This window comes from Hemicordylus capensis, chromosome 1, assembly GCF_027244095.1.
Source record: "Hemicordylus capensis ecotype Gifberg chromosome 1, rHemCap1.1.pri, whole genome shotgun sequence".
In the NCBI taxonomy this organism is placed as follows: Eukaryota; Metazoa; Chordata; class Lepidosauria; order Squamata; family Cordylidae; genus Hemicordylus; species Hemicordylus capensis.
The window spans coordinates 455273959-455286269 of NC_069657.1; the positions used below are offsets into that span (position 1 = coordinate 455273959).

At 48.4% G+C, this 12311-nt stretch overlaps 1 protein-coding gene across 3 annotated transcripts in view; it reads right to left on the reverse strand.

Moving 5' to 3' along the window:
• EPHX2 (epoxide hydrolase 2) overlaps nt 1–11344 on the reverse strand; it is a 91706-nt gene extending 80362 nt beyond the window's left edge. For 2 of the 3 annotated variants that reach the window (XM_053249519.1, XM_053249530.1), the window contains exon 1: nt 11138–11344. In XM_053249519.1, coding sequence (XP_053105494.1) covers nt 11138–11244 — 107 coding nt within the window. In that variant the 5' untranslated portion in view covers nt 11245–11344. Of the gene's footprint in view, nt 1–7597; nt 7748–11137 lie in introns of those variants that run through there. The other variant, XM_053249539.1, reaches the window with a different exon arrangement.
• Nucleotides 11345–12311: the final 967 nt, after the last annotated feature.

Below are 12311 nucleotides of genomic sequence, written 5' to 3' on the forward strand. Positions count from 1 at the left end.
CCCAGCTTTCCTCTAGGCAAACGAGGAGATCTGCTAAGCAAGGTCTGCCCTGGTTGCATATGAATGGGAGATCACATGTTTGAGCACTGTAAGATATAGCCTCTAGGAGATGGAACCGCTCTGAGAAGAGCACCTGCCCGCTTGCTTGCAGAAGGTTTCAAGTTCCCTCCCTGGCAGCATCTCCAAGATAGGACAAGATTTTTTTTATTGAACCAACAAACTACCAAAGCATACAGTACGTTGCCAAAGCACAATTATATACAACGTGGTTGTTTGTACATGATATATCTACAAAGATTTACACACAAGGATTTGGAAACCCACAAGGTTATGAAGTATATGCAGGTAGTACTGTAACTCGGGGGTGGGGGATTTCAAGGCACATCAGGTAATCGGGGGGGTTACGTCCGACGTCCATTTCCACAATTTGTCCCATTGCTGTTTAGAAGAGATACTCTTGTCTTTTTGCACATAACCATGCAAACTTTTCCAGAAGAGATTTACTGTCTCATCTGCGTGAACCTCTTGGTCGCGTCTTCCCTCCCTATTCCTATGCAGGAGCATTGCATAAATGACATACAGGTTTACTAACCTGATTACGAGAAGGGGAACATTCCAATTCCCTAGTATGAGGGCACCCGTTCCGTCCCGTTTCGATTCCTGCCTGCAACCTTGGAGAAGCCGCTGCCAGTCTGTGTAGACAATACTGAGCTAGATGGGCCAATGGTCTGACTCAGTATATGGCAGCTTCCTCTGTTCCTAAGGCTAGCTAAACCCATCCCCTGCTAACTGAGCCAAGAGGCTCCTTATTAAAGTGGTGATGCTCTTTACTGAGCAGGGGGAGAGCAACTGGCCCTATCCATCCCCAGCACAGCATCCCTCCACTGGCTGCTGTTGGTGTCTATCTTATATTTCTTTTTTAAGATTGTGAGCCCTCTAGGGAGAGGGAGCCATTTTATTTATTTATTTATATCTATGTAAACCACTTTGGGGGACTTTTGTTGAAACCGGTATATAAATATCCATCGTATTCTGCCCTGCCCACCTCCCACTCTCACACATCATGAGAGACTCTTCTTGGAGATCTGCAGTTGTATGTGCCTGCTGCTCTCTTCCAGCCACAAGGTTCTTCCAGTCCTACTCTCTCTCATACGGACCGGAAGCTTCTATATGCTGCAGGAGGCAGGCAGCCTTCCAGCGTCAGAGCAAGGGGTACCAACCAGTTCCCTCTGCACAGGGCCTATCAGCACATCTCCACTGCCACACACTCCTGAGAAAGCCGGATTGTGGAAGCAGGCCGTGGTGCTCTCTGTTTCTAGGAGAATTGCACCACTTGTTCAGCTCAGGCCAGGCTAAACGGGATGGGTTATCTCGCTGTACACATTGCAATATCAAAGCACACGCTTGCAAGTTCTGCACTAATGCTACGGCTGGTTCAGAGAGCATGCAAAACCAGGGTTAGATCTTGATTCAGTGCAACATCGCCGAGCCTAGGGGGCATGCACTCTGCCTCTCCCTGCCTGTGAGAACAATTTTTCTTCAGTTGCAACGAGAAACAAGTCAAGATCGGCCATGACATCCAGATCTCGGTGTATTCTAATGACTTGCTAGAAATAAACAGATCTGAAACCCTCTTCCAGCCTTGCTGACTTGAGAGCGCGCCTTGCTCCGTATGTCCTGGCCTGGATCTGGAAATCTTCTTCAGAGGCCCTGCTCTGAGTCCCCCTACCAAATGAGGCAAGGTGGGAGGCTACTAGGGAGAAAGCCTTTTTGGTGGTGGTGTCCCATTGACAGAGCAACCTTCCTAGTGCAGTTGGCATGGCATCATTACTTTGTTCTTTTAGACACCAGGTGAAAACCTTCCTGTTCACCCAGGCCTTTTAAAAGGTTTTTTAAATGCTTCTGTACTCATATTGCACTCTGTATTGCTCTGTAATTTTTTGTGTTTCATTTTGTGTTTTTTAAATTGTTTTTATTCTGCTGTTATATTGTGAGCCACCTAGAAAACAATCTGTTATGGGGTGGCTAAGAAATAAAGTTAATATTATTATTATTGGTTTATTTCAAACACTTTGGGTAGAATATTATTATTAATTCATTCAATTTCTATACTGCCCTTCCAAAAATGGCTCAGGGCGGTTTACACAGAGAAATAATAAATAAATAAGATGGCTCCCTGTCCCCAAAGGGCTTACAATCTAAAAGAACACAAGATAGACACCAGCAACAGTCACTGGAGGTCCTGTGCTGGGGGTGGATAGGGCCAGTTACTCTCCCCCTGCTCAATAAAGAAAATCACCACGTTAAAAGGTGCCCCATTACCCAGTTAGCAGGGGAATAAAGACGAACAGTCAGTTCAGGTGTCACAACCAATCCTGGTTTGCTTCTAACCACAATCAGAAGTAGAATTCTTTTGGCCCAGTGTGGGCAGAGGAGAGCACAAGCTCCTAAAGCTCAAAGAAGGTGTGCAGAGTCAAGATTTAAACTCCCTCCCTCCGCTCTATCACTAGGAACATTTCCTCAGCCAGTTCTTTTTCCAGTTCAAACACCTTTGAAAAATTAGCTTCCTTCTGGGGGTCTTTGAAGTCTAAGTCACAGATAAGAGAAGCCAATAAACCTCTCGCTCACTTCGGAGATCAGAAGGAGTCCGACAAGGAGACTGTCGTCTCGAGATCTAAATTGCTTTCCTGGAAAATGACATGCAATGCCCAGACATTAAAGTCATCCACTTGGGATTGTAACCAGGGCCTGGAAGTAACTTAGCATAAGTCCCACCATATTGGTTTGATGAAAACTTCTCCCAGCTCCACTTCCTTAAAAGCCAGGTAACTTAAAAGAACAGGTAGCACAGATAGAGTTACTGCTTAAAAAATGGGTTCTCAAATTTTTCTCCCCAGACATCCTGGACTACAACTCCCATCATCCCCAGCCCCAAAGGCCATTGGGGTTGGGGATGATGAGAGTTATAGTCCAACAACATCTGGGGACCAAAGTTTGAGAACCCACTATAACATATATAAAGAGAGGACAGATTTTGCATGGTGAATGCACAGAGCATGGGATAAACAAGGCTCTCCAAGGACAGGAGATGTAGTCAGTATATGAACTTAAGCTGTATTGGACCAAATGCCCATCTAGCCTGTGACACTGTCTAGCAGGGTGCCAGGGGATGTTCACATGATGGAAAGCACCATCTTCCATTTGCCCCTAGAGTTTGATAAACAGAGGCATGCTGCCTCTGCTCATGGTGGCTCTGTTCCTATCTAAAGCTCTTTGCCATTTGGTCAATTTAAGACCTGAGTACCTAAGCAAGCATCTTCTACACGTACCTATTAAGCAGGGGAGGCTTTGCACCATTTCTCACCCAGAGGCGAGAACTTCCGGGGCACAAAAAGTGGAATTTCCCCTCAGGGAGGCTCAACAGATGATACTCTTGCTTCATTGCAGCCAGTTTTATGAATCTATGCCGATCTATGTACAATCAGTCTATGTACATGGCACTTTACTAGAGGGCCAAAGGACAGGTCTCACTATCTAGAAATAGATACAAGGCAATAACAGAGGGAGGAGTGGGGAAGCAGGGTCAACAGAGGAAGAACATGCAACGATTTCACTTTGGCATAGTTGCAGTAGGGTACAGGGACTAGGGAGTTATGCCAAAGGCATGTCGAGGAGAAGACTAAGCTATAACCCGGCACCAAACAGACTGATTTTCTACATGCAGGGCATTTTTTGTATGGAGAAGTATTCTACCATGTGAGTCACCACCTACATTCTGTCGTGGTCCAGTCCAGAAACATGTTTGCCATTTCAGAGAATTAAACCAGAGGGCCAAACTAGACAGCACTTGTAAAAAATGTCAATAGCAACCAGGAGTGGCCAAGGAGGCCTAATTCAGATCAATATCGCAGCACTGGGGGAAGGGGAGGGTAACCCTTTCCCCAAATGACATCGGGGCTATTCTCATGATCGGGAAAAATTGGGCTTGGAAAGCCTAGCCCGATTTTTCTCGATCGTGAGAACCACCGGTCTAGGCTGCGAGCCAGGTGGTTCTCGAGCGGGTAACCCGCTCAAATACCCCTCCTCTTAGCCCGGGTTTGTGAAGCGAGCACTCCGCAAACCCGGGCTATCTAGTCATGAGTAGCCACGGTGCGGCTCCGCACCACGGCTACTTGCGAGTAGATCCCCGGAGGAGAGGCGAAAAGCCACCTCCCAGCTCCAGGGGTCTCCCTAATATGCCCTGCGTGGAGTGCACGCTCACGCAGGGCATACTGGGGCTTCCGGGGGCCACGCAGCCCCCGAGCTCCCCAGCCCCCGCCGGCTCCGTCACAGAGCCAGCAATCGTGTGGGCGGCCAATCTAGCCGCCCAGGGCTCCGTTCCGATCGTGAGCGGGGAGAGCAGGCTTAGCTCGCTTTCCCTACTCAGCTCACTAAACTGGGTCTCACGGATCATGAGACCCAGCTCATTGTCTCTCAAAGCTGCTCTCTACCTCTAGGGCAGAACATATTTGCAAGCACATACCACCTCTGGCTTGTAAACATAAGAACAGCCCTGCTGGATCAGGCCCAAGGCCTATCTAGTCCAGCATCCTGTTTCACACAGTGGCCCACCAGATGCCTCTTAGAAGCCCACAGGCAAGAGATGAGGGCATGCCCCCTCTCCTTTTGCTGCTCCCCTGCTACTGGTATTCAGAGGCATCTAACCTTTGAGGCTGGAGGTAGCCTATAAGGCATCAGATTAGTAGCCACAGATAGACCTGAACTCCATGAATTTGTCTAAGCCCTTTTAAAGCCATCCAAGCTAGTAGCCATCACCACATCTGGTGGCACAGAATTCCATATGCTGTGTGAAAAAGTACTTTCTTTGGTGGGTCCTAAATTTCCCAGTCTTCAGATTCTTGGGATGACCACTGGTTCTAGTGTTGTGAGAGAGGAAGAAAAACCTTTCCCTATACACTCTCTCCACACCAAAAATAATTCTCTATACCTCTGGAGGGGCTACTTCAACTGGGGAAATGGCACAGGGGGGGAGTTTTCTCCCCCTCACACACCAGCACTGAAGTCCCCATCAAAATCTAGCCCCAGCATCTAACAGTTAAAAGGTTGTGGGATACCCTCTTCATGGACCTCCTGCACCAGCTATCCTGGTGGTGGTGGGAAATAGAAGAAGAAATGTTGGCAGGTCAGCAGGCCGTTCCAGGGGAAGGGTAGTCAGAAATTTATTAGGTGTCTCCCTTTCCGGCTGTCCTGCCAGCTCTGTGATCTCGGGGAGCACTGCCAACAACCCACATAGCATTATCTTGCTCCTCTGCAATGCCAGGTCGGTCCAAAATAAGCCTGAACTCATCCATGATTTGATCACGGATGAAGGGGCCGACCTGGTATGTATCACTGAGACTTGGTTGGGGGAGACTAGTGGTCCAGTCTGGTCACAGCTTCTCCCTCCAGGATATTCTGTAGAGGAGCAGGTGAGGGGACGTGGGCGGGGAGGTAGAGTGGCTGTGGTCTATAAGGATAACGTCTCCCTCACCAGGGTCCCTGTTAGGGTATCAGACCATACCGAATGTGTGTACTTAAGTTTGGGGACCAGGGAAAGACTGGGACTTCTGTTGGTGTACTGATCGCCCCACTGCCCAACGGAATCCCTTACTTAGCTCATGGACTTAGTTGTAGAACTCACGTTGGGGTCTCCCAGACTTTTGGTGCTGGGGGACTTCAATGTTCATTTCGGGACCAATTTGTCCAGGGCAGCTCAGGAATTCATAGCGGCCATGACAACTATGGTCCTATCCCAAGCGGTCTCTGGACCGACACATATTGCAAGTCACATGCTTGATTTGTCTTCTACTCTGATCAGGGTGGTGTTCCGTGGGTGGGGACTCCTTTGATCTCCCCATTGTCATGGATGGACCTCCATCTGGTTAAGGTTGGACTTTCAACCACTTCCCACCTCCGCAGGGAAGAGGGGCCTATTAGAACGGTCCGCCCGAAGAGGTTATTGGACCCAGTAGGATTCCAAGAAGCCTTGGAAGGATTCAATGTTGGCTTTGCTGGTGATCCTATTGATGCCCTGGTTGAGAATTGCAACCTCTTGCTCACCAGGGCAGTAGACACAATTGCAGCCAAGCATCCCCTCCGACCCACTTCAAAATTGGCCCCTTGGTATACGGAAGATCTACGGGGGCTGAAGCAACAAGGCAGGCGACTGGAGAGCAAGTGGAAAGACTCGACTCATAAGAACATAAGAACAGCCTTGCTAGATCAGGCCCAAGGCCCATCTAGTCCAGCATCCTGTTTCACACAGTGGCCCACCACATGCTGCTGGAAGCCACAGGCAGGAGTTGAGGGCAGGCCCTCTCTCCTGCTGTTACTCCACCACAACTGGTACTCAGAGGCACCCCGCCCCCGAGGCTGGAGGTGGCCTACAGCCCTCCAACTAGTAGCCATCAATAGACCTCTCCTCCATGAAGTTATCCAAACCACTCTTAAAGCTATCCAGGTTGTTGGCTGTTACCACATCTCGTGGCAGAGAATTCCACAAGTTGATTATCCTTTGTGTGAAAAAGTACTTCCGTTTGTTGGTCCTAGACCTCCTGGCAATCAATTTCATGGGATGACCCCTGGTTCTAGTGTTATGTGAAAGGGAGAAGAATTTCTCTCTCTCCACTTTCTCCACACCATGCATGATTTTATAGACATCTATCATGTCTCCCCGCAGTCGTCTTTTTTCTAAACTAAATAGCCCCAGGTGTTGTAGCCTTGCCTCATAAGAAAGATGTTCTAGGCACTTGATCATCTTGGTTGCCCACTTCTGCACCTTTTCCAGTTCTACAATGTCCTTTTTTAGATGTGGTTACCAGAATTGTACGCAGTACTCCAGGTGTTGCCGCACCATAGTTTTGTATAAGGGCATTATAATATTATCAGTTTTATTTTCAATTCCCTTCCTAATGATCCCTAGCATGGAACTGGCCTTTTTCACAGCTGCCGCACATTGAGTCGACACTTTCAACCAGCTGTCCACCACGACCCCAAGATCCCTCTCCTGGTCAGTCACCGACAGCTCAGACCATCAGCATATACTTGAAGTTGGGGTTCTTCGTCCCAATGTGCATCACTTTACACTTGCCAACACTGAACCTCATTTGCCACTTTGTTGCCCACTCCCCCAGTTTGGAGAGATCCTTTTGGAGCTCTTCACAATCAGTTATGGATTTCACTACCTGAAAGAGTTTGGTATCATCTGCAAATTTGGCCACATGGCTGCTTACCCCTGCTTCTAGATCATTTATGAATAAATTAAGGAGCCCTGGTCCCAGTACAGATCCCTGGGGGACCCCACTTCGTACTTCCCTCCATTGTGAAAACTCTCCCTTTATACCTACCCTCTGTTTCCTGTCTTTCAACCAGTTAGCAATCCACATATTTACTTGTCCCCTTATCCCATGACCGCTAAGTTTCCTCAGGAGTCGTTGATGAGGAACTTTGCCAAACGCTCTTTGGAAGTCCAGGTAGACTATGTCAACTGGATCACCTTGATCCACACACTTGCTGACACCCTCAAAAAACTCCCAAAGGTTGGTCAGGCAAGATTTACCTTTGCAGAACCCATGATGGTTCACTCCCAGCAGGGCCTGTTCTTCTACGTGCTTTACAATTTTATCCTTGAGGATGCTTTCCAACAATTTGCCTGAAACGGATGTTAAGCTAACCGGCCTGTAATTTCCCGGATCACCCCTGGATCCCTTCTTGAAAATCAGTGTTACATTTGCTACTCTTCAGTCCTCTGGTACAGAACCTGATTGCACGGATAAGTTATATATTTTAGCAAGGTCAACAATTTCACATTTGAGTTCTTTGAGGACTCTTGGATGGATGCCATCCAGCCCTGGTGATTTGATAATTTTCAGTTTTTCCAGACAGTTTAGATAATCCTTTTCACTCCCTCATTGTCTAATGGTCCAACTGCCTCCCTGGCAGGTTTCCTGCTTCTGATGTATTTAAAGAAGTTTTTGTTATTCCCCTTGATGCTTTTAGCTAAATGTTCCTCAAACTCTCTTTTTGCCTCCCTTATTGTTCCCTTGCATTTCTTTTGAATCCGACAGTTCCGACTCGAATCCGACAGATTACGACATAGAGGCCATTTAAAGATCTATGCTCAGGCGATAAGTACGGCAAAGATGTGGTTCTTTTCTGCCCTTAATGCCTCTTCAAATTCACACCCAGCGGATTTGTTCAGGGCTGTGAGGGGAATCCACCCCCCGCCCTTGAACCAGAATCTGGAGTCATCAGTTAACCGCTGTGATGCGTTTAAAGAGTTTTTAGCAGATAAAATCTCTCGGATTCGGGCAGATCTAGATGGAGACTCCACAGTTAATTTGATGTCTGAATTGGAGGTGTCCAGCAACTCCTCTTGTGCAATTCAACTGGATCGGTTTCAGCTTGTGACTCCTGAGGATGTGGACAAGCGGTTTGGAGTGGTGAGGCCTACTACTTGTTCTCTTGACCCTTGTCCAACATGGCTTGTTCTATCTAGCAGGGAGGCTGTTGTAGGCAGCCTGGCAGAAATCATAAATGCTTATCTGAGGGAGGGCAGGATGCCTCCTTGTCTTAAGGAGGCAATCATTGGACCTCTTCTAAAGAAGCCTGCATTAGATCCCTCAGAGCTGAGCAATTATAGGCCTGTTTCCAACCTCTCATGACTGGGCAAGGTAATTGAGAGGGTTGTGACCTCTCAGGTCCAGGTGATCTGGGAGGAAACTGATTATCTAGACCCATTTCAAACTGCTTTTCGGGCGGGCTATGAGGTAGAGACTGCCTTCATCGGCCTGATGGATGATCTTCAATTGGGAATTGACAGAGGAAGTGTGACTCTGTTGGTCCTTTTGGATCTCTTGGCGGCTTTCGATACTATTGACCATAATATCCTTCTGGAACGTCTGAGGGGGTTGGGGGTGGGAGGCACTGTTTTACAGTGGTTCCGCTCCTATCTCTCGGACAGATTCCAGATGGTGTCGATTGGAGACTGTTGCTCTTCAAGATCTGAGCTTAAGTATGGTAACCCTCAAGGCTCCGTACTTTCTCCAATGCTTTTTAACATCTACATGAAACCACTGAGAAAGATCATCTGGGGATTTGGTGCTGGGTGTTACCACTACGCTGATGACACCCAGATCTACTTCTCCATGTCAACTTCTTCAGGAGCTGGCATATCCTCTCTAAATGCCTGCCTGGAAGCAGTAATGGGCTGGATGAGGGAGAATAAACTGAAGCTGAATTCAGATAAGATGGAGGTACTTATTGTAAGGGGTCAGAACTCCAGAGACGATCTTGATCTACCTGTTCTAGATGGGGTCTTCTTCCCCAAAAGGAAGAGGTTCACAGTCTGGGAGTACTTCTGGATCCACACCTCTCCTTGGTTTCTCAGGTGGCCAGAGGTGCTTTCTATCAGCTTCGGTTGTTACGCCAGCCGTGCCCATTTATTGAGATCAATGACCTCAAAACAGTGGTACATTTGTTGGTAACTTCCAGACTTGGCTTTTGTAATGTGCTCTACATGGGGCTGCTTTTGTACATAGTCCGGAAACTCCAGTTGGTTCAGAATGTGTTAACCAGGCTGGTCTCTGGGTCATCTTGGAGAGACCACGTTATTCCTCTGCTGATGGAGCTTCACTGGTTGCCAATAGGTTTCCGGGCAAAATACAAAGTGCTAGTTATAACTTATGAAGCTCGAAATGGCTTAGGCCCTGGGTATTTAAAAGAGCATCTTCTTCACTATGAGCCACACCGCTCATTGAGGTCATCGGAGGAGGTCTGTCTCCAGTTACCGCCGACTCATCCGGACCTACTCATCCGGGCCTTCTCAGTTGCTGCCTTGAGATTGTGGAATGCGCTCCCTGCTGAGATACGATCCTCCCCATCTCTGGCAATTTTTAAAAAACATCTGAAAACCCATCTTTTCACCCAAGCTTTCCCAGCTTTTAAAAACTGTCTGTTTTTAATTTTATGGCTGTTTTTAAATTGTTGCATTGTTTTAACTTTTTATATGTGTTTTAATTGTCTTTATGTTAACCGCCCAGAGATGAAAGTTTGGGCAGTATTTAAGTTTAATAAACAAACAAACAAACAATATCTACATGTGTTTGAAACCAGTAAGTGTTCAGGTGCTCTCTTTTCAGGTGAGGAATGAAAATGCACTCCCTTTTCAATTCAGTGGCACAGTCCTGCCATTATGGTTCCGGCAAGGGTACCCAAAGTACTGCAAAACCCACCTCCTCTGCAAATTTGGTATATACCAGGGCATGAGGGTCTCTTGCTAAAATCACTCTCCTGCACAGGTGAAAGAAGATCTCTTGCTCTCTGAAGGCACACAAACAGGCTGCTCACACTCTCTATGCTGCTCTTCAGCTTTCAAAATATTTCACCCCAAGTAAACCAAGTGGGCTTGCTCATATGCCTGGAGGTAGGTCTTGTGAAACTGTTATTAAAGATGTTAACTGCAAACGTATTTGGACTTCTGCCTGCAGCATGTTGCAATAATCCACATTCCTTCATCCTCACAACAGTGAGAGTCTCCATTCTGCAAGCTGAAAACCAGGGGAGAATATGAATGCAACAACAGAATATTAACAGCTCCATAAATCCCCTGAGCGTGTGCAGAGTGCAGCTGCCCGCAACGCCACAGACAGCCACAACATGCCCCCAAAACACATTCGCACTGCAGCAGAGCACACAAGTGGCAGGTCGTGGCTTGAGCCCCAGAAGAAGCTCTTTTTCTGAATTCTGATTTTGGGAGAGAAGGAGAGTCCCCCAGACTCCTGGAACAGAACAGAACAGGCACCAGGGGGGGCTCACTTGAGGCTCTCCCACTGTTGGGAGGACTGCAACTCCCGTCAACCCCTGCCGCGGCTGGGGATGACGGGAGTTGTAGTCCACCAACAGCTACGGTAGAGAGCCTCAGGTGGCCGCTACCCTGCTCTGAAACAGAAGAACCTTCCTTGCCAAGAACGGCACGCGGGCGGGAGCAACACACACGCACACACAAGCTCCCGTTTCTGTGGTTCACGTACGGCAGGTCGGGAGGGAAAGGGGCCCGGGCGGGCTCTTCCTCCTGAGGGACTCTCACTCTCATACCCACCCGGGCAGGCCCAGAGACCTCTCGAGGCGCTGGAAGACTCCTTGCACGCTGCTGCCGAGGAGGACGCCGCCAAGGTCGAAGAGCACCAGGCTCCGCTTCGCTGCCATCGCCGCCCTGTTGCCTGGCTCTGAGGGGAGCGACGGGACAGACAGTAGGTTGGTTCGCCTCGGGGAGACCAACCCAGAAAGCCACGCCCCTTCACATAGGCCACGCCTCCGCACTTTGAGCCTGCCGGGCCACGCCCCTCCCAGCCCTTCGTGCAGCCCCGCCCTCTTGTTCAGCTTACTTTGGGAATCTGCTTGGTCCTAGTGCCGGAAATTTCGCGACATAAGCAGAGTCGAAGAGCGCTGTTAGAACCAAAAGCTCGCTTAGCCTCGCCTCCCATTTCACGTAGCGGACAGGCAGCAGGTGCTCCTGCAAAACCCACGCGCAGGACATGAAGGGGACAGCCCTCTCCCCCGCAGGCTCGCCAGCAATTGGAGTTGGTTTATTATTTTATCTATTTGAATTCGGCCCTTCAAATGAAAATACCCAACGTGTCTTTCACAAGAAAAATTAAGAAAAAACAGATAATGATTAAAAACAGCAGACAGTTCTATGCATGCTGCCTCTGAACATGGACGTTCAGTTCCTATTGTGCTAATGAGCACCAAAGAAAGTCTCTGTTGAATGAGACCAATGATCTGCCAAGTCTTGCACTCTTGTTTCCCGTAGTGGCCAGTCAGATGATTCTTGAAAAGCCTACTAGCTCAGGGCGGCACAATGTCCCCTGCCCACTCCTGCCGCAGATGTTGGACTACAACTCCCCTCACCCCTCACTATTGGCCACAGTGGCTGGGGATGATGGGAGTTGTAGTCCAAAACAGCTGGAGGGTCAAAGTTGTGCAGCCCTGCACTAGCAGGAGATGCAGGCAACAGCACTCCCCAGCAAATACTTGGTATTCATAGGTATACTACCTCTAGGAAACATAGGAAACTGCCATATACTGAGTCAGACCATTGGTCTATCTAGCTCAGTATTGTCTTCCCAGACTGGCAGCGGCTTCTCCAAGGTTGCAGGCAGGAATCTCTCTCAGCCCTATCTTGGAGAAGCCAGGGAGGGAACTTGGAACCTAGATGCTCTTCCCAGAGCGGCTTCATCCCCTGAGGGGAATATCTTGCAGTGCTCACACAT